Source organism: Canis lupus, chromosome 20, assembly GCF_048164855.1.
Source record: "Canis lupus baileyi chromosome 20, mCanLup2.hap1, whole genome shotgun sequence".
In the NCBI taxonomy this organism is placed as follows: domain Eukaryota; kingdom Metazoa; phylum Chordata; class Mammalia; order Carnivora; family Canidae; genus Canis; species Canis lupus.
Window position 1 is genome coordinate 27682085 of NC_132857.1, and position 25146 is coordinate 27707230.

General features: G+C 37.5%; 1 protein-coding gene across 6 annotated transcripts in view; it reads right to left on the bottom strand.

Moving 5' to 3' along the window:
• Positions 1-5057: 5057 nt before the first annotated feature.
• Positions 5058-25146, bottom strand: part of UGGT1 (UDP-glucose glycoprotein glucosyltransferase 1) — a 123096-nt gene continuing 103007 nt past the window's right edge. For 5 of the 6 annotated variants that reach the window (XM_072788689.1, XM_072788688.1, XM_072788690.1 and 2 more), the window contains 9 exons: positions 24801-24889; positions 23931-24035; positions 22674-22758; positions 21365-21547; positions 19441-19601; positions 18308-18422; positions 12220-12336; positions 11571-11739; positions 5058-9523 (listed from right to left, as the gene is read on the bottom strand). In XM_072788689.1, the coding sequence (XP_072644790.1) occupies positions 9498-9523; positions 11571-11739; positions 12220-12336; positions 18308-18422; positions 19441-19601; positions 21365-21547; positions 22674-22758; positions 23931-24035; positions 24801-24889 (1050 nt within the window). In that variant the 3' untranslated portion in view covers positions 5058-9497. The remainder of the gene's footprint in view (positions 9524-11570; positions 11740-12219; positions 12337-18307; positions 18423-19440; positions 19602-21364; positions 21548-22673; positions 22759-23930; positions 24036-24800; positions 24890-25146) is intronic. The other variant, XR_012013038.1, reaches the window with a different exon arrangement.

Here is a 25146-nt window from a genome sequence, read left to right on the forward strand (position 1 = left end):
AAATAAGTTAGTCAGAGAAAGACAAATACCATATGATCTCACTTGTATGAGGAATTTAAGAAGAAAACAGATGAACATATAGGATGGAGGCGGGGAAAGGGAGAGAGGTGAACAAACCATAAAGGATTCTTAAGGATAGAGAACAGAGTTGAGGGAGGTGGGTAGGGTAGATGGGTGTTGGGTATTGAAGAGGGCACTTGTTGGGATGAGCACTGGGTGTTGTATATACAAGTGATGAATCATGAATTCTACTCCAGAAACCAATTGCAATTGGGTATGTTAACTAAAATTTAAATTTTAAAATTATTTCCTTAGTAGTTATGTTGGGTATTACAATTAACATCTTAAACTTACATAGCAACTTAGTTTGAAAAACAACTTGGTTTCAATAGAATACATTCTGTCCCTCCCCTATTATTTTGCCAATTATATCCTTACATAATTTGTGCTCATTAATAAACATTTTCAACTATTGTTTTATATATTTGCCTTTTTAATCATATAGGCAAAAAGATGAGCTATAAACTAAAAGTAAGTGATACTGGTTTTCATATTTACCCTTGTAGTTATGTTTAGTGATGTTTTCTCTTATGGCTTTGAGCTACTGTCTAGTGTCTTCATGTCAACCGGAAATATTCCCATTAGCATTTCTTGTAAGGCAGGTCAACTATTAATGAACTCTCACAGCTTTTGTTTTCTAGAAGCATCTTAATTTCTCCTTTATTCTTCAAAGATAACTTTGCCAGATATAGAATCCTTGATTGAGAGTTTTGGTTTCTATCTTCTGGTTTCTGTGGTTTCTGCAGAGAATTTGGCTATTAATCTAAACTTGTACTTGATTCGTTGCTTCTCTTTTGCTACCTTCAAAATTCTGCCTTTGGTTTCAATAATTCAACTGTATGTCTTGGTGTGGATCTCTGAATTTATCTTGCTTTGAGTTCATTAAATTTCTTGCATGTGTAGATTCAACAGATTTGGGAAGCTTTTGGCCATCATTTCTTTAAATACTTTCTCTGCACTTTCTTCTCTTTCTAGGACTCCTATGATGCTTATGTGGGTACACTTGATAGTGTCCCACTGGTCTCAGATTCTTCCATTTTCTTTCAGTTTCCCAGACTAGATAATTTCAACTGTCTTAGTCTTTAATTTTCTGATCCTTTTTTTCTATCTGCTCTTATCTGCCTTTGAATACTTTCAGTGAATGTTTCATATCATTTAGTGTACTTTTGAGCACTGGGATTTGGTTCCTTTTTATAATTTCTATCTTTTTAAAATATTTTTTTCATTTTGTTCTTATGTCCTTTTCCTGACTTCCATTAGTTCTCTGTCCATGGCTTCATTTAGTTCATTGAGCATATTAAATCAGTTGATTCAATGTCTTTAATAATTCCAATGTCTGGGGATCCCTGGGTGGCTCAGCGGTTCGGTGCCTGCCTTTGGCCCAGGGTACGATCCTGGAGTCCTGGGATCGAGTCCCACATCGGGCTCCCGGCATGGAGCCTGCTTCTCCCTCTGTCTGTGTCTCTGCCTCTCTGTGTGTGTGTGTGTGTGTCTATCATAAATAAATAAATCTTTGAAAAAAATAATTCCAATGTCTGAGCTTCTTCAAGGAGAGTATCTGTCAAATTCGTTTGTTTTTCCTGTGACTGGCCATATTTTCCTATTTCCTTGTATGTTTTTAACTTTTCTTTTTAAAGAAATGGACATTTTGGGTATTATAATATGCTAACTTTGGAAATTGGATTCTCCCAGTCCTCAAGGATTGATGATTTTTGCTTACTGAAGCTGAATCCATCGGTTTGTGGTTTTCCCAAACTATTTTTGCAAAGTATGCATTCCTTGTGTGTGGTTCTTGAAGTTTCTGCCCCATTTTCTCTGTAGTCAAGCAATGACTGAGAACAATTTCCTTAAACATCTATCTCCAACAAGGGAAAAAAGAGGGTCCTATCTCTACAATTTCTGTTAGATGACACCAGGAAAAGCCATTGCTACTGAGGGCCAAAACCAATGCAGGTATCTGTGCCAGTTCCCCAGGCATAACTAGACCAGCTCAAATGCACAAATCCAAACATTTTGAAGACAAGATCCCCTCTGCCCACACTGGCATCAACCAGCTGTTTCAAGAATACAGGCTGCTGTTCCCACGGCCAAAATTGTGCCAAAATATGGGAGTAGTAGTGGGTTTATGAATGCCATTCACAAAAGATCAGAAGCCTCTCCCTTCATGCAGCACTATTCTGGTTATTGTGTCCAAATGTGTTCCAGAGTTCCAAAATAGTTTATTCCAATACCCTTTTCAGTTTAGTCATTGACTCAATGAGTGGCTGACCACAGATACATTTTAAAGTAATATCATTAGATGCATATATATTTAGGATTGTTAACATCTTCTTGATTGACTTTTATCATTATAGAATGTCCTTTCTTATCCTCTGGTAATATTCATTGTCTTAAAGTTCACGTTGTCTTATATTAACATAGCCCCATTAGTTTTCTTATGCTTGTGTGGTATATTTCTTAATTTCAAACTATTTCCATTTACTGTGCATCTCTTAGAAATTATTTTGTAGGGGCACCTGGATAGCTCAGTGGTTGAGTGTCTGCCTTCAGCTCAGGTTATGTTCCCAGGTCCTGGGATCAAGTCCCACATCAGGTTCCCTACACGGATCCTGCTTCTCCCTCTGCCTATGTCTCTGCCTCACACATTGAATGTTAAAACAGCTTTTTATTTTTATTATTTTTTGCTTTTCCTTCTTTCAGCACTTTAAAACATTATTTCACTGCCATTTTTTTCCTATTGAAAAGTCAGCTCTCACTATTGTTTTGTGTATCACATGTCTTGTTTTCCTGGCTACTTTTAAAAGATTGTCTTTATCTCTGGTTTTTAGTGTTTGACTAAGCTATGCCTAAGGTATGGCCTTTATATTTATCCTGTTTTGAGGGGAGTAGGGTGACTGTCTCCCTTCTTTGCTCTTCAATTTGGATAATTTCTATTAACCTGTCTTCAAGTTCACTGATCCTTTCTTTTGCAGTGTTTAATCTTTTTACAGAATTTTTGTTTTGTTTTGTTTTTGAGAGTGGGGCAAAAAGAGAGGAAGAAAATCTTAAGTAGGCTCCATGCCCAGCAGAGAATCTGACATGGGGCTCAATCTTGCAACCTTCAGACACTTAACTGGTTGAGCCATCCAGGCAACCTGGTAGTGTTTAATCATTTAAGCCCTTCCATGAAGTTAATTTTTTAAATTGTAGGTCTCCTCTAAAATTCCCCACATCATCCTTTGTATTTATCCTTTTCTATAGATACTTTAATGTATTTATAATTATTTTAAAATTTTTATTCAATGATATTAACATCTTATTTGTTGGTCTGTTTTTTTTTTCCCTTGGTTATATGTCATACATCCCTGTTTCTTCCACAACACAACTTCTCCAGAGTTGTAATTGCGTATGGACATTGCAGATATGTGTAGAGACCCTGAATTGCTGAGCTTTGTTTAGTAGGCCGTTAAGTTACCAGCAGATCACCTTGATTCTTGGCTTTGAGTGAGTCTGTTTTAGTTCTGCCCTTAGTCCTAGGGCCTAGACCTGAGTTCTGAGCTGTGGTTCTTATCTTAAGGCACAACCTACTAGGTTTTCAATGAAAAGCCCAAAATATTTACATCTCTCGACTTGGGACATAAATCCCAAACTTTCCCTCCCCAGCACCAGCCTCTGCTGAAATCTTAGTTGAGCTTGTCCAGCCTTTCAGGTGTTGTTTTCCGTTGGGCTCCCTGGAATCCCAACCAATTTATGTATAACCTAAGAGTCAGACAAGGATTTGAGGGGAGTATCAGGCAAACACAAGACTCTGTAGTTTCCTCCTTTCTGGGATTTCCTTCTTGAATTTCCAAGCTGTTCCAACAACCCTGAATTCTGACTTGCTTCCTGCTTCATGAGATTGTCACTTTTTGTTTTATTCCCTGTGAGCACATGAGGAATAGTCACTGAAAATAGATCCTATCCAGTGTCTTACTCTTCTTTCAGTAGATGAATCCCCTCTAGTTGACGTCCGTCTCTGATCACTTTCCTTACTTCCCAGTGCATTTCAAAAATGTGTATAATTATCAATAGGAGGGTTTGTCTGATATGACACTCTTGCCCTCACAGGAAGCCAGACTAGATAACATGTTTAAATAACATGTAAACACCTTATTTAAAATAAAATCCAGCTTCCTTTTATTTATTTCAGTAATGGTTACACAAGTGTGTTCACACTGAAAATCCATCAAAGTGTATGTTTGTGTACTTGGGTCTGTTATTTGCCAATAAAAAGTTCATTATGAGAAAAAGCCAACTTCATGTCAGTACCCAGTTAAAAACCACTCCAGCTTTCCTCTGGCCTTGGGATCAAACTCAGATCCTTGCCTCAGACTTCTCTCCTGGCTATAACTTCTAGGTTCACTTGCAGCTTCCTAAATGAGACACATTAGCTCCTGTTCTTCCCTCTATCCCCACCTCCCACATTCTATATGGATAACTTCTACTTACTCCTCAGGCTTCAATTTAAGCATCGTCTTGTAGAAGCTTGTCCTGGCCACCAAGTTAATCCATCCTTTCTTCCACCTTAGGTATCCTCTGTTGCCTTGTCACAGCCACCAGGTCCCACTCCCTGACCCCCACCTCAGCAAGAGCACTCGTTAAACTAGCTTGCAGTGTCCAATGAGCATCTGAGTGTCAGGAACCAGATCTTTAAGTCTAGCCCCAGAGTAGTTCAGAGAGTGTGCAAAATGTTCAAACTATGCCTTCTCGTTATGGTTAGCCTTCCCAGGGCAACTTGCCTACAAGATCCCACCTACGGCAGTTCCCCAAGGCTAGTGACCTTGAAGAGGTACGGATGCTACTGTGAGAATTCAGAGAATTGGAAACAAGTACACCTAGCTCCAACACCAGAGGAGACATTCCGATAAAGGTCTCCTTCCTGTCCAGCCCTGCTTCTTCTGTCAGATGAAAGGTTGGAACCTTAAATTCTGATAATTCAGTTCTTCCTAAACATAATAGCTGAATGACTGACCAGAACGTTTTGAAGAAGACAAGGAAAAGTTTATTGTGTTGAGCAGACCTTATTTTCATTACAGTACCAGGAAATTCATTCTCAGTTCACTTCAGGTGCAGAGGGCTCTGCAGACATTTAGAGCCTCAGCGCTTCTTCCCAAGCAAGGGGCAGCACCTGGACCAATGTTGCATTTGATGGAATAGATTACAGTAAAACAAAACAGTTATAAAGAAGGTTTTCTAATACATACTGTTCTTTAAAAATTCTAACATTTTTCATTTTTCTGTTTACCTTGTTATTACCAAGGATAAAATGGTACTTGATCATCTTTCTCTCAGATTGTTAACCTTAGATTTTTCTACTTTTATTTTGAAGAGGAATTATGCCACTTCTCTGGAAATCTAAATGGTGACAAGTAAGGCAATGCATAAGTTACAGATGGGTAAAGGCCTTAACTCATACCCTAACTTGTTTCCTCTTAAATCTCCACATTTGCCCTCTGCGTTGCTAGGTAATTTAAGACTCAGGAGATAGCCTCTTGCTTGCAAAATCATTATCAGTGAGTTTAAACTTAATGCACTAAAAAACAAAAAACAAACAACAATAAAAAACAACCTAAATGCACTACTTTTGGGGAGCATGCAGCTGCATGAAGCTGATTTTTAGTTTCTTCTTATAAACTTGTCAGCACCCAATGGCACCCTGAAAGGAGAGATCCACTACTCCATGCCCTGACACACTGTTACCTGGAAGTGTTGTTTCTGTTATTAGACCAAGAGATCAAATACCAAATGAAAGAGAAAACTGGTATCCTCCAGATAGTTTGAAATATCGATTACAACCTGAGCTAACAAAGTCTCATTAGCTCGAGTTCAATCAGGTAATTAATTACCAAAGTCATGATTGAGACCTTCCACCACTACATCAAGGCAGGGAAAACATGAATTTAGGTAAAAAATGTTATCCCACCAAACTAGACATGATAGCTATATTTAACTCTTATCATCCCACAAAAGTATTTCCATAAAATCAAATATTTAAAAATTATTAAAATTACACAATGGAATCGATATTTAAATAAATTTGCACACAATGCACCTTCCATTTGTTGTTGCCAACAAACAGTTTCCATTAGGTGACTTTACCTAAACATTTCCATTTCCATGAAATCTGATGCCATAGCACTAACACTATATTCAGAAAAATGCACTAGAAATTTCCTTATAACTCTTGAGTTGAATTATTTCTTTCAATCATTCATGGCAATTTTAGAAAAGGACTGCTCTTAAGTACCTACATTTACTCCTAGGGGAAATGTGGGTAAGGGGAATCATTTTACTCATTGCTAGGAGGGTGGTGTCTGACTTGTTCCAAATTATGGCATCCTTCAAGTGTAACTCCCAGCTAAAGGAAATGGATTCCCTTCCTATTACCTGGGCCAGTCTCTTCTGAAAACTGTAATGCCACCTCTAGCTTTCAACTCTTTATCCGAGGACTGAGTCCCTGCAACCAGACAAAAGCTTTTCATTCAAGTGAAGCCTCAACACAGTCCATTATATGAGGACTTGAGGAAAGGAGAGTTCATTAAGCTCTATTCCTGGAAATGATTTGATAATCTTTGCTCTCCCACGAGCTGAGTTCATACAACACACAGGCGTATCATGAGGCATATGCATGTAGTAGGTAGGCAAACATCTGTACGTTTCCATTTGAAATGCCACATTTTGAGATTCTACACTTTATCGGCCTTAGGGAAAACTAATGTGTCATCATTCTCAATGTGTAAGGATTGAGTACAATTTTAAAATAAACATAGGCATGCCCCCACAGCTCCAGCAGCAGGCTGTGTGCATGGGTTTGATCTCAATCAAATACCACTACTCATAGAACATAAAAACACACTGCTGCGTGTCACTCTGACATGTAACATTATTTTACAGCACTCTGGCACTGATTCAGAAAGAAAATTTCCCATTATGGCATGATAAGAGAAAAAATTCCATTACATATAAATAAATGATGGTTAAAAATAATGCACTGTGAAGTTTCCAGAAGCTTGTGTGTTTCATTGCCATCCGCTCTTGCCTCTTGAAAAAAAAATCTTTTCAGTCACAATTTGTTTTCACACAGTAAAGACAATAGACAAAGCTGACCAAGACCAAATTTTAGTGGTATTATCACTTTCTAGGGCATCAGAGGTTCATCCTGAAAGATGCTGATGACACATGAACCAAGAGAAGGAAGGCAGGCCCTCGACTATTTCAGAAGTAAGCTGGATCTTACATATATAGATTCAGCTACTGGTAAAACTTCCGTTTAGGGTGGTGATGAATAAGGGCAGTGAGGACACACATACTACAGACAACAGATTTCACACTGTACTTTCCTCACATGGAATATGCACACGAGACCTGGTGGAAAGACATGAAGAAATGTCCATGTCCCATGGGAACCACCATTTAAAAAGCATACTCCAGTGACTAGTATTTCCTGCTCAGTCTCCCAGAAAATAAACTCAGAAAATGCACAACTCTGTTCACGATTATAGACTAAAGCTGCGGGAGCAGAAGCCTCTCTGAAGGCTTAATTAAATTGAAGACGAAGCTGAACAAATATTTTTTGCTCTGATTCTATCCCTTTAGCTATTCTGACCAGGTGAGCAGCAGGGCAGGGGGAACTCAAGCTACAGCCTTTGTCAACAGCAATGATTCTGAGGTATCTTTCAGTCTTGGATCAATTTACAGAAAAATCTTTTGAGCTCCCCTCGTCCCAATTTTTAATGTAATTATAAAAGCAAACTGAAAAGCTCCTTCAGGCTGAGAGACTCCTAAGCTAACTTTTGCTTATGTGTATATGGAAAAAATTCCTTGGTAGTTGTCACAAGACTTGATTTTTAAAAAAAGACTGCAAATCAATGTTCCCTGGCTTAGAAGAGTGAGGATTCTCCTATCCATTTGCAGCCCCTCCTCATATTTTTAAAAAGCAGGCAAAATATTGGAGACAACACCAGTTTGCCCTGGAAGAAAGTGCAGTCCCATGGGAGTACTCTTGCTGCTTGCTGTACTCTGCAGCCTGGGCAGATGGAGGGAAGGAACCCAGAGCCTCACACCCATGCAGCCCAACACCACACCAGAAGACTCTCTTGTGGGTGCCTCCCCACACTGTCTACTTACCAGGAGAGGCTTCTCCAGAAGGACTGTTCTGGGTTGCTAAAGCAAAGACACTAAAGGCAGGGACTAAAGGGCCAACACACCTTCAAGGTGTGATTTTGTGCAATCAGAAGAGGTGGCATACCGGCAATTTCAGCAAACCAAAGGCAACCCACAGGCTCAACTAAAAGGAATATAGAACAGTGTAGAGAAACAAATTAACATCTCTCCTGTTCAACATCTCTCCTGTTCTCAGCTCTGGGATTTCCTCACAGAGAAGTCAAGCCAGCTTTGCCTGGGTCTGAAAGAGACAATCCCTTCCCCAGGAAGCAGAGGGATGAATGATGCAATGACCTTTCTGAGGGAGCCCCGAGCCCTGCGAGATGGATCACCAGAGGGGCTCGCTATGGCTGTATCCAGTAAGGAAATCCATAACAGACTTTTTTTTCTTTTTTTTTTTTTAGAAAGTGGGAAGAAAAAGCAGACCTTCACAAATACAAAAATTGTTTACAAAACAATTATCTAAAAAGTTTACTGGGGTTGGGTGGGGATTAAGAATCATGTTTTCATTTCAAATTAGTCACATGGTACTGATGGTTTATAAAAGAGAATAGTCAATTTCTGTTTTCCTCATTTCCCCTCAGACACCCCAGAGTCTTCCTACTTCTGCTATGTTCCCCACCCTCACCCCAACCCACCCCATCCTGTCCCCAAATTAATCTGTCCCGAGCCAACTCCAAAGACACATGATTGTTGGTTGGGTTTCAATTAGACAATGAACTTAATGCTGGAGAAGAGAACAAAAGGACACAGGAGCACACTGGCATAAACCTCAAGGTGTGTGGACCTTGCACAAAGCTTCTGCCACACAGAAGCTTCTGCCACCACAGTGCAGGCTGCAGACTGAGCTCCACTGCCAGTAAACTGAGGTAAGGAAGAACATGGCTGCTCTGGCTGGTTGGCTTCCTGTGGTGGTGCAGCATGTGTGTGCTCTTGGGTGTGGTCACCACAGGACTCATTTTCTTCCAGTTGCCTTTGCCATTTTCCCTTCTGGTCAGAAGACTGCTCTTTACAGAGTCTCAAAAGATCAGTCACTTGTCTTCCTATGAGGTACAAATCCAATAGAGGTTTAACTCTAAAAATCCAGAGCCCACTGGTATGCAGAAGTCAAAATCAAATGGTCAGAATCAAAAGGTGTGGCACACCTGCCCAGCCAGTTTATCAGCAGTTGTAGAGACAGATCAGAAAAAAACTAGCATTTAATATAAAAAGTGTTTTTCAAATGGTGTAATTTCCTATCCGCTTGTGAATGAAGATCATAACTCTTCTCGTTTCTGAGGTCCTATGGAAAAAGAGGACAATTGAAAATAAAATGGTTCAATCTTTAAGTTACAAAAATACAGACTGGATTTCTTTTCTGGTATTATAACCTATTAATTACAGCCCCACCTCCATTTTATCTCTCTTTTAAAATTTTTAGGAGCTCTGGTTTGGTGTATTATATTTTGAAAAAGAAATAAAGATCTTTTTTTTTTTTTTTTGATCTTTTTGTTTTTAAAAACACTGACACTACCTGCATACTCCTACTCCAGCAGAACTGTTTTCACAAATACAATATTTACTTCTGGTAAAAACGCGCATATTTTTAGTCAGGATTCTTCTTTCTTCACTTAACATGTAAACATTTTCCTAAGTAAAAGTGCAGCTCATATACTTTATAAAGTGCAGCTCTTGGATGTTTAAACTGTTTTTAATGCTTTTGGTTTATAAATAATATATTTCTCCATGTATATGACTTTTTTCTTGTGTGGACTTATTTCTTTAAGGTAAATTCTCAAGAAAGGAACTATCAAGGGAATAAACATGTTAATGGTTTCTGACAGCCAATTTATTATCTCCCTCCTTTTTTTAATAGAGGGCAAGAGGGGAGCTCACAGAGAGAGAGGGAGAGAATCTTAAGCAGACTCCATACCCAGCACAGAGCCTGACACTGGGCTCGATCTCACAACCCTGAGCCAAAATCAAGAGTCAGACACTTCACCAACTGAGCCACCCAGGTACCTTATTATTGCTTTTTAATAAGGGCTGTTCTAATATACAAAGCTCCAGCAAGGTAGACCCAGAGGAGTTTCTTCACCATCTCCGCAACAAAGGGCATTATCAGAAACAATATACATATTTTTTCAATGGAGTATATATTTTAATGACAGATTCCTTTAATGTGATTACTGTTTCTTCAACTTCACTTACTGTGTTCTTCTCTTATTTGAACAGTTTGTCTACATTCTTTATCTATGCATCGACAGAAATCCTTTAGGTTTCACTATTGAATTTTAATTATTTTTATGCTGAATATCCAGCCTCTCGGCCGTGATACTTAACATCATGGTACAGTCTTCAGGATGGTTGGGTGAATCACTCAAGATCCATGTTCTGTAATTGCTCTTTTAGAATTAGTTTTGAGCTGAATAAATGTTTAAAATCCAGATCTCAGCTTATTAATAGTTTACAAAAGGTCACTTTTGTATTCTAATGATTTTTGTCAACTGCATACCATTTGAGATGTATATAGCATAGGGAAAATATTACATGAACATTTAGTCCCCCTATTCTTAGCCTAAATTAAATAAAAACACTCTATCCTCCACCCTAATATGCTTCTTTGAAATAATATTTTTTTTCACATCAATATGTACTTTGTCTTGATCCTAAATGTATTTACTAGTGCCTGGAGAGATTTAATAAAAAGCCAAGGAATATGACAAGAGATCCCCAAAATAACACTGGGCTTGTCAGATAGAGGGAAGGACCTAGAACCTTATGCCTAAACAGGCCAACAACACACCAGAAGACTCCCTGCTTGTCTTATGTATCACAAAACTCATAGGCCTACCTAACAATAATCTCAATTAAAGCACCTTTTCTTGAGATGCCCGGGTGGCTCAGTGGTTGTGCATCTGCCTTTGGCTCAGGGTGTGATCCTGGGCCCCAGGATTGAGTTCCACAACAGGTTCTCCATGGGGAGCCTGCTTCTGCCTCTGCGTATGTCTCTGCCTCTCTCTCTCTGTATCTTTCATAAATAAATAAAATCTTTTAAAACAAAACCAAGTCAAAAAAAGCACCTTTTCTCAAAAACATAAATAAATAAATAAATAAATAAATAAATAGGCAAAGAAAAGAGGACAGTGATTGTATTAATACAATCGATGTATTACAATGGTAATACATACCATTTAGAAGGCCAATTGAAAAAAGGAAAATAAAAATATATACTGGTTGACGTCAGGACAGAAGTGCTGAGATTCCTTTTATTCATTATTCTGTTTTTGCAATAAACACAAATCAGGAACGTAAATAAGTACTTCTCTAGGGCTGAAGGTTGGACCTACCTTCCCAGCGTGACTCTTGTGTTGTCTTCTCCTTGTCCAGCACTCCTGTCTCTTTCTCCCTCTGGAAACGGGTCTGTAGCTGCTTGATCTCCTGGTCGTAGTCCTGCCACTCTGGGACAATTCGAACAGCTGCTTCCAGCTTGGGCTCTTTGGTCATTGGATTATTACACTGTGAAAAACCAAATCGTATACTTCAACCAAGGTAAAGACAGGGCACATTATCCAGAATTCAAAGGTATGTCTGTTCCTGGGTTATAAATCCCAACTGAACAAAAAAGAATAACACTGAGGAATCAAATGACAGATGAGCAGAAGCAACATGGTCACATAAAGCTTCTACAAAGTTGTGGGAAGTGACAGGAAAGCAGGAAAAGAAAATTCTTGTAGTAAAATCACAAGGCACAGAGATAATCCATAAGAAAAGTAGTAACTTTGCTGATTTTAGTGAAAACAGCCCCATCAGACACTAGAGGACTTGGCTGCCTGCTGCAAGCAGCAGAAATCTATGTATGTTACTGTAAGACAAGCTGCAGTCCCCCAACTGTACAACCACAGAGAACACTAAGTAAGACTCTCTCTGTGTGTTAATAATGATCTAGTTGTAAATCACATTGGACTAGGACGCAGAAAAGAACCACAGAGAGCTTACCAAATCTATCGTTTTTGCCCTTTTCTTAGAGGCATCATCACACCACGTTTCACACCAAAGCCATTCTTGAGGGAGTGATTTAATTGGCACCTGATGGATCATGTTATTGGGCAAATCCTGTTTGGTAAAAAAGAAAATAAAACAACAATCTAAAGTTCTGGGAGAAATTTAAATCAATGAATAGCAAATTAGTGATGATAGTTGCTCATTACATATCACATACCAATCACAAATTTTTAGAACTGAAAGGGTCTACTAAAAACCTTAGAGAAGCTAAAATATTTGTGATGTTTTTTAAAACCACAAAGTTTAGAGGACTCAAACTACCTATGATAAGCACCTGAAAAATTTTAGCTTAAAATTCACAAATAACCTGCACCTAGACTTCCCTCCATGAGGACAATTCTAAGAAAAGGTACTACTGCCTCTTGAAAGTTAACTAAGCATAGAGCGTGGTTTTATACTTCACAGTTTTGCATAAAGGAAGCTCTGAATCCACCTTGTCACCTGGGGCTTGATCCCAAGTGGACGAAGCTCACATGTTTTTGAGTCAACTATATGCCTTGAAGCTTTGTTCTCAGTGTTCCATGGTCTTGTAACAAACAACCAATATGATCCAGAAATTCCACTTCTGGGTATATACAAAAAAGAATTGAAGCAGGGACTCAAACATATACTTGTATGCCAATGTTTACAAAAGCATTATTCACAATAGCAAAAAGCTGAAAATAAGCCAAATATCCATCAACAGATGAACAGATATACAAAATATGGGATATATATATATATATATATATATATATATATATATAAAATATATAAAATGGAATATTCTTCCATCATAACGAGAAGGAAATTCTGATGCTATGACATGGATGAAACTTGAAAATAGGGACGTCTGGGTGACTCAACAGTTGAGCATCTGCCTTCGGCTCACGGCATGATCCCGGAGTCCCGGGATGGAGTCCCACATCAGGCTTCCTGCATAGACATAGAGCCTGCTTCTCCCTCTGCTTGTGTATCTGACTCTCTCTCTCTCTCTCTCTCTCTGTCTTTCATTCATTCATTCATTCATTCATAAATGAAAGAAAGAAAGAAAGAAAGAAAGAAAGAAAGAAAGAAAGAAAGAAAGAGAAAGAAAAAAGACAAACTTGAAAATAGTATACAAAGTGAAATAAGCAAATAAGCTAGGCACAAAAAGGAAAAATACTGTATGATTCTGAAAGTATCTAGAATAGGCAAATTCATACAGATACAAAATAGAATAGAGGTTGCCAGGGGCTGGGGGAAGGAAAGAAGGGAGAGTTATTCTTTAATGTTTACAGAGTTTCAGGATGAGATGATAAAAAGCTCTGGAGATGGTTAGCTGTAACAGTGTGAATGTACTTAATGCCACTAAACTGTATAGTTAAAAATTATTAAAATGGGAAATTTTATGTTACATGAATTATACCTAATAATGCAAGTACAATAGACACTAACAGACAAAAAGAAAAAGAAAAAAATTGTTACTAGTAAACTTACATTAAGGAAAATAAAATGATATTCTTTAGGCAGAAGGAAAATGATCCTATATGAAAGCCCAGAAATGCAGGAAAGAATGCAGAGTAACCATGTAAGCAATTCTAAAATGACCAAATGTCAAGGAAACTACTACCTATAAAACATGCGGAATGCAACCAAGTTTTGCTGAGGTAGCATCTGATCCTTTCAAATGTATATATTAGAAAAGACTAAAAGTTATGAACTAAACACCTATCTCAAGAAATTAGGGAAAAAAATCAAATTAAATAAAAGAAAGAGGTAAGAACAATAAAGAACAATCAGTGAAATAGAAAAGAAACATAGGATGGAACACATTAAAAGATGCTTCTTTAATTCTTGGCGAGGTGATAAAGGAAAAAAAAGCACAATAAACAATGTCAGGAATTTTTAAAAGAGAAAGAGAAGACACTAGTATAGATGCTATGGACTTTAAAATGATAACTGGAGTAACGGAAGCATTCTGGCTCTGGATATACATTTTCTGATGTGTATCATCAGAAAATTAATTACACAGTGCACTTAAAATCTGAGCATTTCACTATATATAAATTATATTGTTTTTTAAAATGAAAGGATAGTAAAAGCAATTTCATGACAATATGTTAAGGAAATTTAGAAACCACTTAACAAAAACAGTGATAAAAGAAATAACAGAAAATGTCAACAGTCCCATAACTATTAAAGAAACTGGAATCATAATTTAAACACAAAGAAATTAGAGGCTTCACTAGTGAATTCGACCAAGCATTTAAGAAAGAAATAAGGCCAACCTTATACAAACCAATTACAGGTAAATGAAAACAAAAACAAAAACAAAATCCAACTCATTTCATTAAGTCTCAATACCAAAATCTGATAGAGATATTATAAGCCAATGTCACATAAAAACATAAATGCAAAATTCTTAAATAAATACTTACCCCCAGAATCCAGGGCTATATAAAAAATTATAAATCATGATCAAGTTTGATTATATAATTCAGAAATTATATTTAGGTATAAAATTAACTCTATTTATAATAAAAGAGAAAAGCATATCGCAGATGTCAAAAACAAAATTTAACACAAAAGATTTTTTTTTTAAAGTAGCAAACCAACACTAAAAAGAACTTCCTCAATGTGAATAATGGGTATCTATAAAACATCTACAACAAACATTATACTTAGTGGTGAAATGCTGAATGCTTTCATCATTTTGAGTCAAGAATGCCCACTATCAACATTTCTATTCAACATTATAGAAGTCCCAATAAATAGTGAAAGCGAGAAAAAAAAAAGTTTTTGTAACATAAGATTGGAAAAGAAAAAGTAAAACAGCCATTATCTGTAGATGATACACTTATATATATAGAAAAGACAAAAGTATATAAGATTAGCAGGGTAGCTGAATACAACAATGAACAAAAATCAACTGCAATTCTAGACACCAGTAACAAATAGAAACAAAAGCAGACTGTTGAGCACATGTTCCAACATACACCCAGAGACTGATGGCAAAGAATGCAAATCTTAGTGGTTCTGAACACTTAAGGAAATCTCCGTTCAATTTTAGCTGACTACTAAGCTAATCAAGCAAACCAAAAATGCAGTCTTCACAGAAATGGTTTAGAACTCCAAAAACAACTACTACTACAATAAGCAGCAACAAACTCTGGGGGAAGGGGAAAGTCTGATTTCCAGAGCTGCCACACTATATTACTTGAAATGTTCGGTTTTCAACAAAAATGAAGAGACTTACAAAATACCAAATATATAAAACCCATATACAGGGGTAAAAAACAATCAATAGAAACTATACTTTTGGTGGCCTAGACATTGGATTTAGAACACAAGGACTTTATCAGGTATCTTAAATATGTTCAAACAGGACAAAAGAAACCATGTCTAATAGAACTAAAGGAAAATATGAGAATGATGTTTCAAAAATTAGATAATAAAGAGATACAAATTATACAAAAGAACCAAACAGGAAATACACTGTTGAAAAACACAATAATTTAAATGAAAATTCGCTAGATGGGTTTAACCACAGATTTGAGCAGCATAAAAAATAATCAGTCAACTGAAGATAAATCAATTGAGATTATTCAGTCTTGAGATTATCCAGAAGCAGAGAGAAGAATGAAGAAAACTAAACAGAGCCTCAGAGAACTGTGGAAAACCATCAAATAAATACATGAACACACACAATGGCAGTCCCAAGAGGAGAGAGAAAGAGGTAGAAATAATACTTAAAGAAACAGAATGTTCCCAATTTGGTGAAAAATCTTAATCTACACAAGCTCAATGAATTTCAAGCAGGATAAATTCAAAAGAGATCCAACCTAGCTATATCATAATTAAACCATCAAAAGAAAAGACTAGAGATAGTGACTTGTCAGGTAAGGGATTCTCAAGATTAATGCTAACTTCTCATCACAAAATACGGAGGCCAAGAATTTGTGGAACAATAGATTCAAAGAAAAACATGAGAAGGGAGGAAAAAAAAGCTGTCAGGCAAGAATTTTATATCTAGCAAAATTATTCATCAAAAAACAATGAAGGAGAAAATTATACATTCTTCAAGAGTTTGTAGCTCCAGGGCTATCCTATCAGACAGATTATAGGGAGTCTTCTGGCTGAAACGGAAGGGCACTAGACAGTAGTTCAAATCCACGTGAAAAAATAAAAAGCAGCAGTAAAGGTATGTAGGTAAATATAAAAGATAATATCAATGTACTTCTTATGAAGAGTTCCTCCCCCCCCCCAGTTTAAAAACAATTCCAAACAGTAATAATTATAAATCTGTGTTGGTGAGCATATGATGTATAAACATACAAATTGTATGATAATAAAAGTATGGGGAGGAGGGAACACAGCTATTTAGGAACAAAGTTTTTGAATACTACTGAAATTAAGTAGTTAGTAACTCAAACTAAATTATCATAAGTGGACAGCCCCGGTGGCCCAGCGGTTTAGCACCGCCTTCAGCCTGGGGTGTGATCCTGGAGACCCAGGATCAAGTCCTGCATCGGGCTCCCTGCATGTAGCCTGCTTCTCCCTCTGCCTGTGTCTCTGCGTCTCTCTCTCTCTCTCTCTCTCTCTCTGTGTCTATCATGAATAAATAAATAAAATCTTTAAAAACTGTCATAAGTTAAAGGTGTTAATGATAGTCAAGACAACCACTGAGAAAATAACTCAAAAATACATAGCAAAGGTAACAAGGAAATTTAAATGGCAGATGTAAATTCTACTTCACTAATGATTATATTAAATATAAACATAAAAAACTCTCCAAATGAAAGTCACATAGGATAATGATTCACATATACCAAATTAACAGACTGACAATAAATACTGGTCAAAACATGAGCAATAGGAATTCTTACATGGCTAGTGGGAGCATAAATTACAACTACTCTGGAAAACTGTTTAGGATCATCTAATAAAGAAAAATACACTAATCTGATGACTTGGTAATTCCATGTGTTGCTGTACACACAACTGAAATGTACATGTGCATCAAGACAGTTGCATGAATGATCACAGCAGCATTATCCATGGAAGACAAAAAATGGAAAACAACCCAAATGTTGGATAAACAAAGCAATGTACCACTACACACAACAAAATGGATGGATTGTACAGACATAATGTTGAACAAAAGAAATTAGCTCAGAAGAGTACATATTTTAAGATACTGAGGTAGGGAGGAAAAAACCATTCAAAACCAATCTATAGTATTTAAGGATACATGTTAAAGCAGTAATTTAGAAATAAAGCATTGAGGTGATTACCACAAAAGTCAGGATGCTGGACACCTTTGTTAGAGAAGAAGGGTGGCTGCTGGGATGCTAGCAATGTTCTATTTTCTTTTCTTTTTTCTTTTTTTTTTTCTTGTTTTGCAATGTTCTATTTCTTGAACTGGATGGTGGCATATAGGCATTTCCACAAAGAAATTAATGCATGTGAATATGTACATATTGGTATATTTTTGTTTTGTATGCTTTCTTTCATAGATGCTATATATCACAATAAAGGCTTTAACATGTTTAAAGCAGACTTATGCAAAACAAAATATGTGAAACTAGGTATCTAAAACAAACTATAAACTCACTTCTGAAAAATATTTAGCTAATACACTGATTTGGCTAAACTTAAGAAAACCCATGGTTTTTGACATAGAAAAAAGGGAAATTGAAATTGTGAGACTAGATACAGTGAATCCTTGCTAAATAGCTCCTAAAGAGAAACAAATTGCTCCTAGCAGGCAGAGAAACAAATTTATCAGATTACCGTGGGTACAAAATTTAAAAATATGGTAATGGTTTGAAGAGGCTGCATCATCCTTCTATCTCCCTTCCAAACCAACATCTATGACATCTATGACTATGACATTTTTCAGGAGAGATAAAAATGTCACACACGCACACACTGCACAATTCCTTTCCACGAAGAAACAAAACACTGTCCTAACAGAGGAGAGAACAGAGAGGAAAATAATTCCTGACACAATACTGCATACCCATCACTGAAAGTGTTAACCAAAAAAATAGCCACTTACTTGATCAAGATTTGAGAGGCTGTTAGGATCCTGACTCAGACCTTGGTACTGTCCCCTGAGTCTGTCACCAGCAGCTATTTTCCTAAACTTCTTCAGATCCACGACATACAGTGCACTGGATAGAGAAGAACTACTTGTTATAACCATGGATTGTGGCACCAAAAGTAACCTCACTAAATAACAGTCACCAGGTAAACATCCTGGCCTCTCTTTGAAAAGTGAACTATGGCCTCATGGTACAGCTCAGGGTCAGTACGTGCCTCTTCAAAGATGCTCAGGAAATTATTGCAAAATCCATATTCTGCCATCACAAGCTCACTTTGTCACTCCTCCTTATTCAACTATCTTCCTTACTTAGCTGCCTTAAATCTCTGACAAAAGACAACTTCTATGAAATGTCAGCAAATAAAGTAATAAAAGCTAATCATCAAAGATACCCTGATGTCTTAAATGTTGCAGGAAAAAATCCCCACAGTGTTATGGATCTTCTGGACCAAGAACATAACTAAGGATAAATCACCAAACCTCAGAGATAAATATCTCTGTAAATGCTACTACCTACACATCCCCTGACCTTCCAGATCTTCCAAACCACATCCAGCCCAGAGCAGATAATGTAACATTACACAGTCCGTTCTAGCAGTTCTACTTCTAGGATTCTGTCCTACAGATATGTCTGAAATATACTAAGTGATGTACCTAATTATTCACTGCAACAACATATGTCACAGCAAAAGATCATAAAAAAACATCTATCTACTGGAATAATATGTAGATGTAAAGGAAGGTCTCTCTCAACTCACTGACATAAGATTTAATAGAGATATTAAATAAAACAAGGCACAAAACTGTAAATATGATGGTATTATTTTGTGTAAAAAAGAAGTCTAGTTGTTTATGTAAGAACTAAGTTCTGGGAGGATATATATAAATTAATAGAAGAGGTTATCTGTTATAGAAGTGGGAACTGACTAGAAGACAGGACTGGGAAGATTCTTTTTCATGACATATTTTTTATAATTTTTATTTCTGAACCATATTAATTTATTACCTACTCACAATTTCTAATATGCAAAATAAATTTTTTAAGAAAAGAAAATCAAATAGCTTTAGGAATATAGCTTTTTCAATACCTGATATGATACTTTCGCCCAGCCAAATGACTGGCCCAGTACCCTGATTTCCAGAACCTGTAGCCATCCATTTCTTTCCGGCTATCACAGAAGGGAGTATAGCCATAAGGAGCACCATCCAAGTTGAAATCTCTTAACTCTTTCAGATCTGTTCGTACAATCTGGAGAAAAGAAGATCCCAAGTCATTTGGGTTGTTTTGTTTTGTTTTGTTTTGAGTGTTTTAGAGGAAGAAAAGGAGAGGGAGAAGGTAAGAGAGAGAAAAGGGGTAAGGGTAAAGGGCAAAGGGAGAGAGAGAAACAGAGAAAGCAAGAGAGAGAGATACAAAGGGCGAGGGAAAGGAAGAGAGAGACTCTTCAACAGGCTTCCCACCCAGCACAGAGACCAACACAGGGCTCCATCTCAGGACCATGAGAGCATTACCTGAGCCAAAATCAAGAGTCAGACACTTAACAAACTGAGACATGTAGATGCCCCACAAGTCATTTGTTAAACAGCCATAAAGACAGCAGTTTCTTTAAAATACAGACTACCGGGATCCCTGGGTGGCTCAGCGGTTTAGCGCCTGCCTTTGGCCCAGGGTGTGATCCTGGAGTCCCGGGATCGAGTCCTGCATCGGGCTCCCTGCGTGGAGCCTGCTTCTCCCTCTGCCTGTGTCTCTGCCTCTCTCTCCCTGTGTCTCTCATGAATAAATAAATAAAATCTTTAAAAAAAAAAATACAGACTACCTCACTGAGACATTACAGAGGGTAGCTCTGAGGTTAATAGCACAGGGTCTATGGGTAGACTCAGTCTAAACCCAGATTCTTATACTGATTAGCTGACTGCCATCACTAACATGTAAGATATTTTGTCTGGTGCCTGGCACACAGTATTCTAAGTATTCAAAAAGACAGAAATAAAACAAATTTACACTACTTAGCCTCTCTATGACTGAGTTTCCTCATCTGTAAAATGGAGACCCCACAGGATTACATTAATCAATTTATGGACAAATGTGGAAAGATGTCTGGCACATATCAAGTACTCAATAAAGAGTAAGTGTGCTTATATCAGAATCCAGAAAGCATGCTTCAGGTCTAGCCAGTTGTGATACTATGAGCCAGATGAGGCAAGTAATTCCAAAGAGGTAGATGAAGTTTCTGGCCATATGGCTTTTACACATATTATATATCACTTCCATTCAGATGATTACCTCAGATTTCAGCCAGATCAGGGTAAGGGGGAAGTCTGTGAAGGAGAACTATAATCACACTTTTTGAGTTTGTATGTTTTAAAACCAAAGTGTGTTCCTTTTAGGTCAAATCTTGACACGGGGAAGAATAGCTGAAGACTTCCAAATTATCAAGGCCAAGCATCTATCAACTAGAGCTTCCCCTCTCTTAACCATGTCAACAACTCCTAGCTTTTGGGTAAAAAATTGGAGATAATTGCAAGCACTGTTAAACCTCAATCTTCCAGTTTTTAGTTTTAGTTTAGTTTTTAGTTAAAGTAAGAAACAAAACTGCATACATGATGTAATCACAACTGTGCAAAAGAGGCATTAAAAAAAAGATGAAAAGGAGATAGATCAAATGCAAACTTTAAAGGTGATCACATTTGGGTGTCACTTTCCATATATCCTAAAATAATGTATCATAAGCATGTATTTTTCTGTAACTAGAAAAACAGGGGCACCTGCGTGGCTCAGGGGTTGAGCCTCTGCCTTTGGCTCAGGTCGTGGTCCTGGGGTCCTGGGATCAAGTCCCACATCAGGCTCCCCAGAGGGAGCCTGCCTCTCCCTCTGCCTGTGTCTCTGCCTCTCTCTTTCTGTGTCTCTTGTAAATAAATAAAATCTTAAACAAAGAAAAAATCATTTAAAAAATGAAAAGGAAGTCTAATGCCCTTAATGCAAGCTGTTTAAATCTGGCTTGTAAGAGAGCTTACCTGATCAGCATCCACAAACAGGAATTTGTCAACAACTAGTGGGAAGAGCACATCCAGGAAGAGGATCTTATAACCCCAGATGATGCGCTGTTTCTCAGTCTGTTGATGAAGCCACCGGGGCCATTTGTACTGAACAAGTTCATATTGGAAATTGTATTCATTTGCCATATAAGGTATGAACTCCTATTTTTGGACATAGGAAACAACAAACCACCATTTATTTTGATGAAGAAAATCAACTGTATAATGTAAATCAGTCATCATGATTATGGTACAAGTAAAACACATTTACCATAAGAGCAGTCTAATACAGAAATCTGACCCTGACTTACCTACGACTACATAAAAGAATACAGAATAATGTGCCAAACCCCCATTTCTTTATGACTTCTGATTACCACATGAAATGACAAATCTTTCAATGAAGGGCTTTTGTGTTTATATGTGTGTTTTATGGGAAAAAACTGTCAAAACATGATTTCAGTAAAACATTGTTTGGGATTGATTTAAAGCCTTTCTCATACCTATGCCTAACCCAGGAAATAACATGGCCAATCCAAATATTCTGAACAAATTTATGTTAAGTCTTTCAGATCCTAAATGTAAGTACCTTCAGAGGATCAGAAGTGAATTGCCTATCTAGGAAAGATACTGCTGAATACATTAAAAGTTGTTCAGCAAATTCTATAGAACAATAACAACCAAAAGATATATATAAATCAATTTAGATAACAAATACTAACTAATATAAATAAAGCAGAAAACTTTTCAAAGTCTTGTTTTCATTTTGCACATAGGGAACATTACTTCCAGAGACCACTGGGTAGTTAATTGCTCATGATAGAATGAATCATCCTCCTCACTGGAAACCAGCACTATGCTTTCTTAATTGTGCTTTATAATGTATGTGCTCAGAGGAAGAGAATGTTATTTCATCAACACAAAAGATTCTCCTCCAATGTTATCCAAGCTTCAAAAAGGTCAGAATTTTGTGCTTGGTATCATAACAACTATTCCTCCAAAATAATCCAGTCTGCAATGAACACAGAAATATGCAACTGGGGGTGCCTGACTGGCTTAGTCGGAAGTGTGTGTGACTCTTGACCTTAGGATCACCAGTTCGAGCCCCACTTTAGATGCAGAGATCACTTAAGATAAATAATTTTAAAAATATATGCAACTGAATTAAGGAAACCTAATCAAAAGGAAAATTTTTTAATCATACAAATAACATAGAAGCAGTAAAAAGTATATTATTCCATTCATATCTCCTTAACAAGAATCTTCTCCTTCCCCCTGAGAAACAAACCTTAAATGTGGGAGACAAATAATTCTTCAAGAACCAGAATTTCACAGGAGTCTTAGTATTCTTCAGTACTGATAGCATCATTATACTGTCAAACAAAAGCAAATGTAATAATAACCTTTCAATGCTTTTTAATGTCAACAAAATCAAGTAGAGTTAATCATGAAACCATTAAGTGTTCTCCATGGCAGAGCAGACTGATGGCAAAGAGAGACCTTTACTAATGGAAAATGGAAAACTGCAGCTATTATAAGGTTATCAATGGATGGAAAAGAAAGAGTATTTCTCACCCATAAAAATATATCTGATAAAGACAAATGTTTTAATCATGTTACATTCTTTAAATATACTTGCTTCATGAACTGCTGTCTTAATTATGGTACAAATAAGTAACAAAGTTTGTGGTAAACTCACTACAGGACTCTGAAAAGAAAACCTGTAAGGTCACAGCAGCTCTGTGTGGCTGCATGCCCCCCACAGCCTCTATTAGAGACCCCGCCAGGAAAGAGAACAGGGAGAGGACGGGGGTGGCAAATGGCAGCAGCTCTGTGTGGCTGGGCAAATGGCAACAGCGTCATGATTTCCTACTTTGAAAACAGACAAAAACAAACTGAGTCAAGGAACTTAATTAAATTATTACTAACACTTGACATAACTATTTTAGGTCAGTTATTTCTTGGAAATAGGAGGGCTGAATCTGATTAACATGATAGTTTAATTCTTTTCCATAGTAGATTTGTCACAGAAAGTTAAAAGTAAAGTGAACCCTAGCATTAGGAAACTCCCTCAAGTAAAGGAGCATATTCACAGCCAAGCCTTCCCCTGGCCACCACTGCATCAACCAGCCCAAGGCTGTGACTTCCCTGTGGCTCTAGCTGGGTGACCTCAGGCCTCCCTTTACCCTCTGAATAGGTCTATAAAACAAAGGTGTTCTGAATCTTTGGAGGCCCTATTCTACTTCTACTCTCTGTGTTAACCTCCTAATTTCTGGCTTAAGCAATGCTTGGGGGCCAATTATTTATAATGTGTGCATAGTGGTATTAAACGTTTATAGTCTTGTAATATCCACAAAGATGCATTTATGATACAGCCAGACTTTATGAGACTACCAGATCAAAACAATACAATGATATATTCACAATCTTCAGAGTGCTTCAGATACACAGAAACGTTAACAGACAGAATCCCATAAAACATTCTCTAAATAAGAATATTGTGACAAACTCATTGGTATATACTGAAATAATCAACATGACTAACCGAAGAAATCTCTCATAGAGATGACCAGATGCCACAGAGAAAATATTAATTATGTCATCTTTATCTTGTTTCACTTCCTCAGTCTTCTGTCCTCCTGTAAAGCCCCTATAATAATAAAGGTAAAAACAAGAACACTTGAAATGCTAGTACAGAAACATAGCCCTTTAAGAGAAGAGCTACAGAGATGGTGTTTTCCATTCCAGTTCCTTCCCTGGGGGGGTGGGGGTGCAGGAGGAGCCAGTGAAGCATCTGCTGGCACCCGGAGAGGGCATAAGGCAACGAAGCCACCACAGGGTAAAGAGATGGATGCTGCCTGCAGGCTACCACGTAGCTTCAGGGACAGACTGAACACAGGCGATTCCACAGAATGTGATCTGCTCAATGGAAGGACAGGCACAACGCAACGAGAGGCAGGAGGAAGTAACTTCCCCACAAGGGGACATTAGCCTCCTTCACTTTGTCAGTGGAAAACACACATCTACTCTAAAGAGAAGCAGAAGATTTGGTGGCAGAGTGTAGACGCTGAAAGGCCCAGATGGGATTCTTTTTTTTTTTTTAATAATAAATTTTTTTTTTTATTGGTGTTCAATTTACCAACATACAGAATAACACCCAGTGCTCATCCCATCAAGTGCCCCCCCCAGTGCCCGTCACCCGTTCACCCCCACCCCCCGCCCTCCTCCCCTTCCACCACCCCTGGTTCGTTTCCCAGAGCTAGGAGTCTTTATGTTGTCTCCCTTTCTGATATTTCCCACACATTTCTTCTCAGATGGGATCTTATACTCAAAAGAAGGGAGGGATGGTGTCATATCTCAGTCTTTCCTTAAAAAATCTTACTTTATCTTACTTCATTAAATGATGCCAATTTACCATTTGAAGGAGTCCCAAAATCCAGATTCATTCTCAATAGTTCCATCACTCAGCAAGTCTTCATTCACCATGTCTGCCTTTTTCTGAACCTGCAACCATATGCGAGGAGTGCCATCAACAACAGGGAATGAATTCTCCCACAAGCAGACAACCCACCTGGAGTACAGATGAATTCAACAGAACCATCTTCAACATATCATACCAAAGCCTCAGGTGACGAGACAACAACCTCTTTTAATTTGTTTTTACTCTGAAAAATGGTCACAGAACCTCAAATTCTACTGTGTAGGAAACAGAATCTGAGCAAAATTAGAAGCCTCATTCACCAAGCTGACAGCTGGCTGCA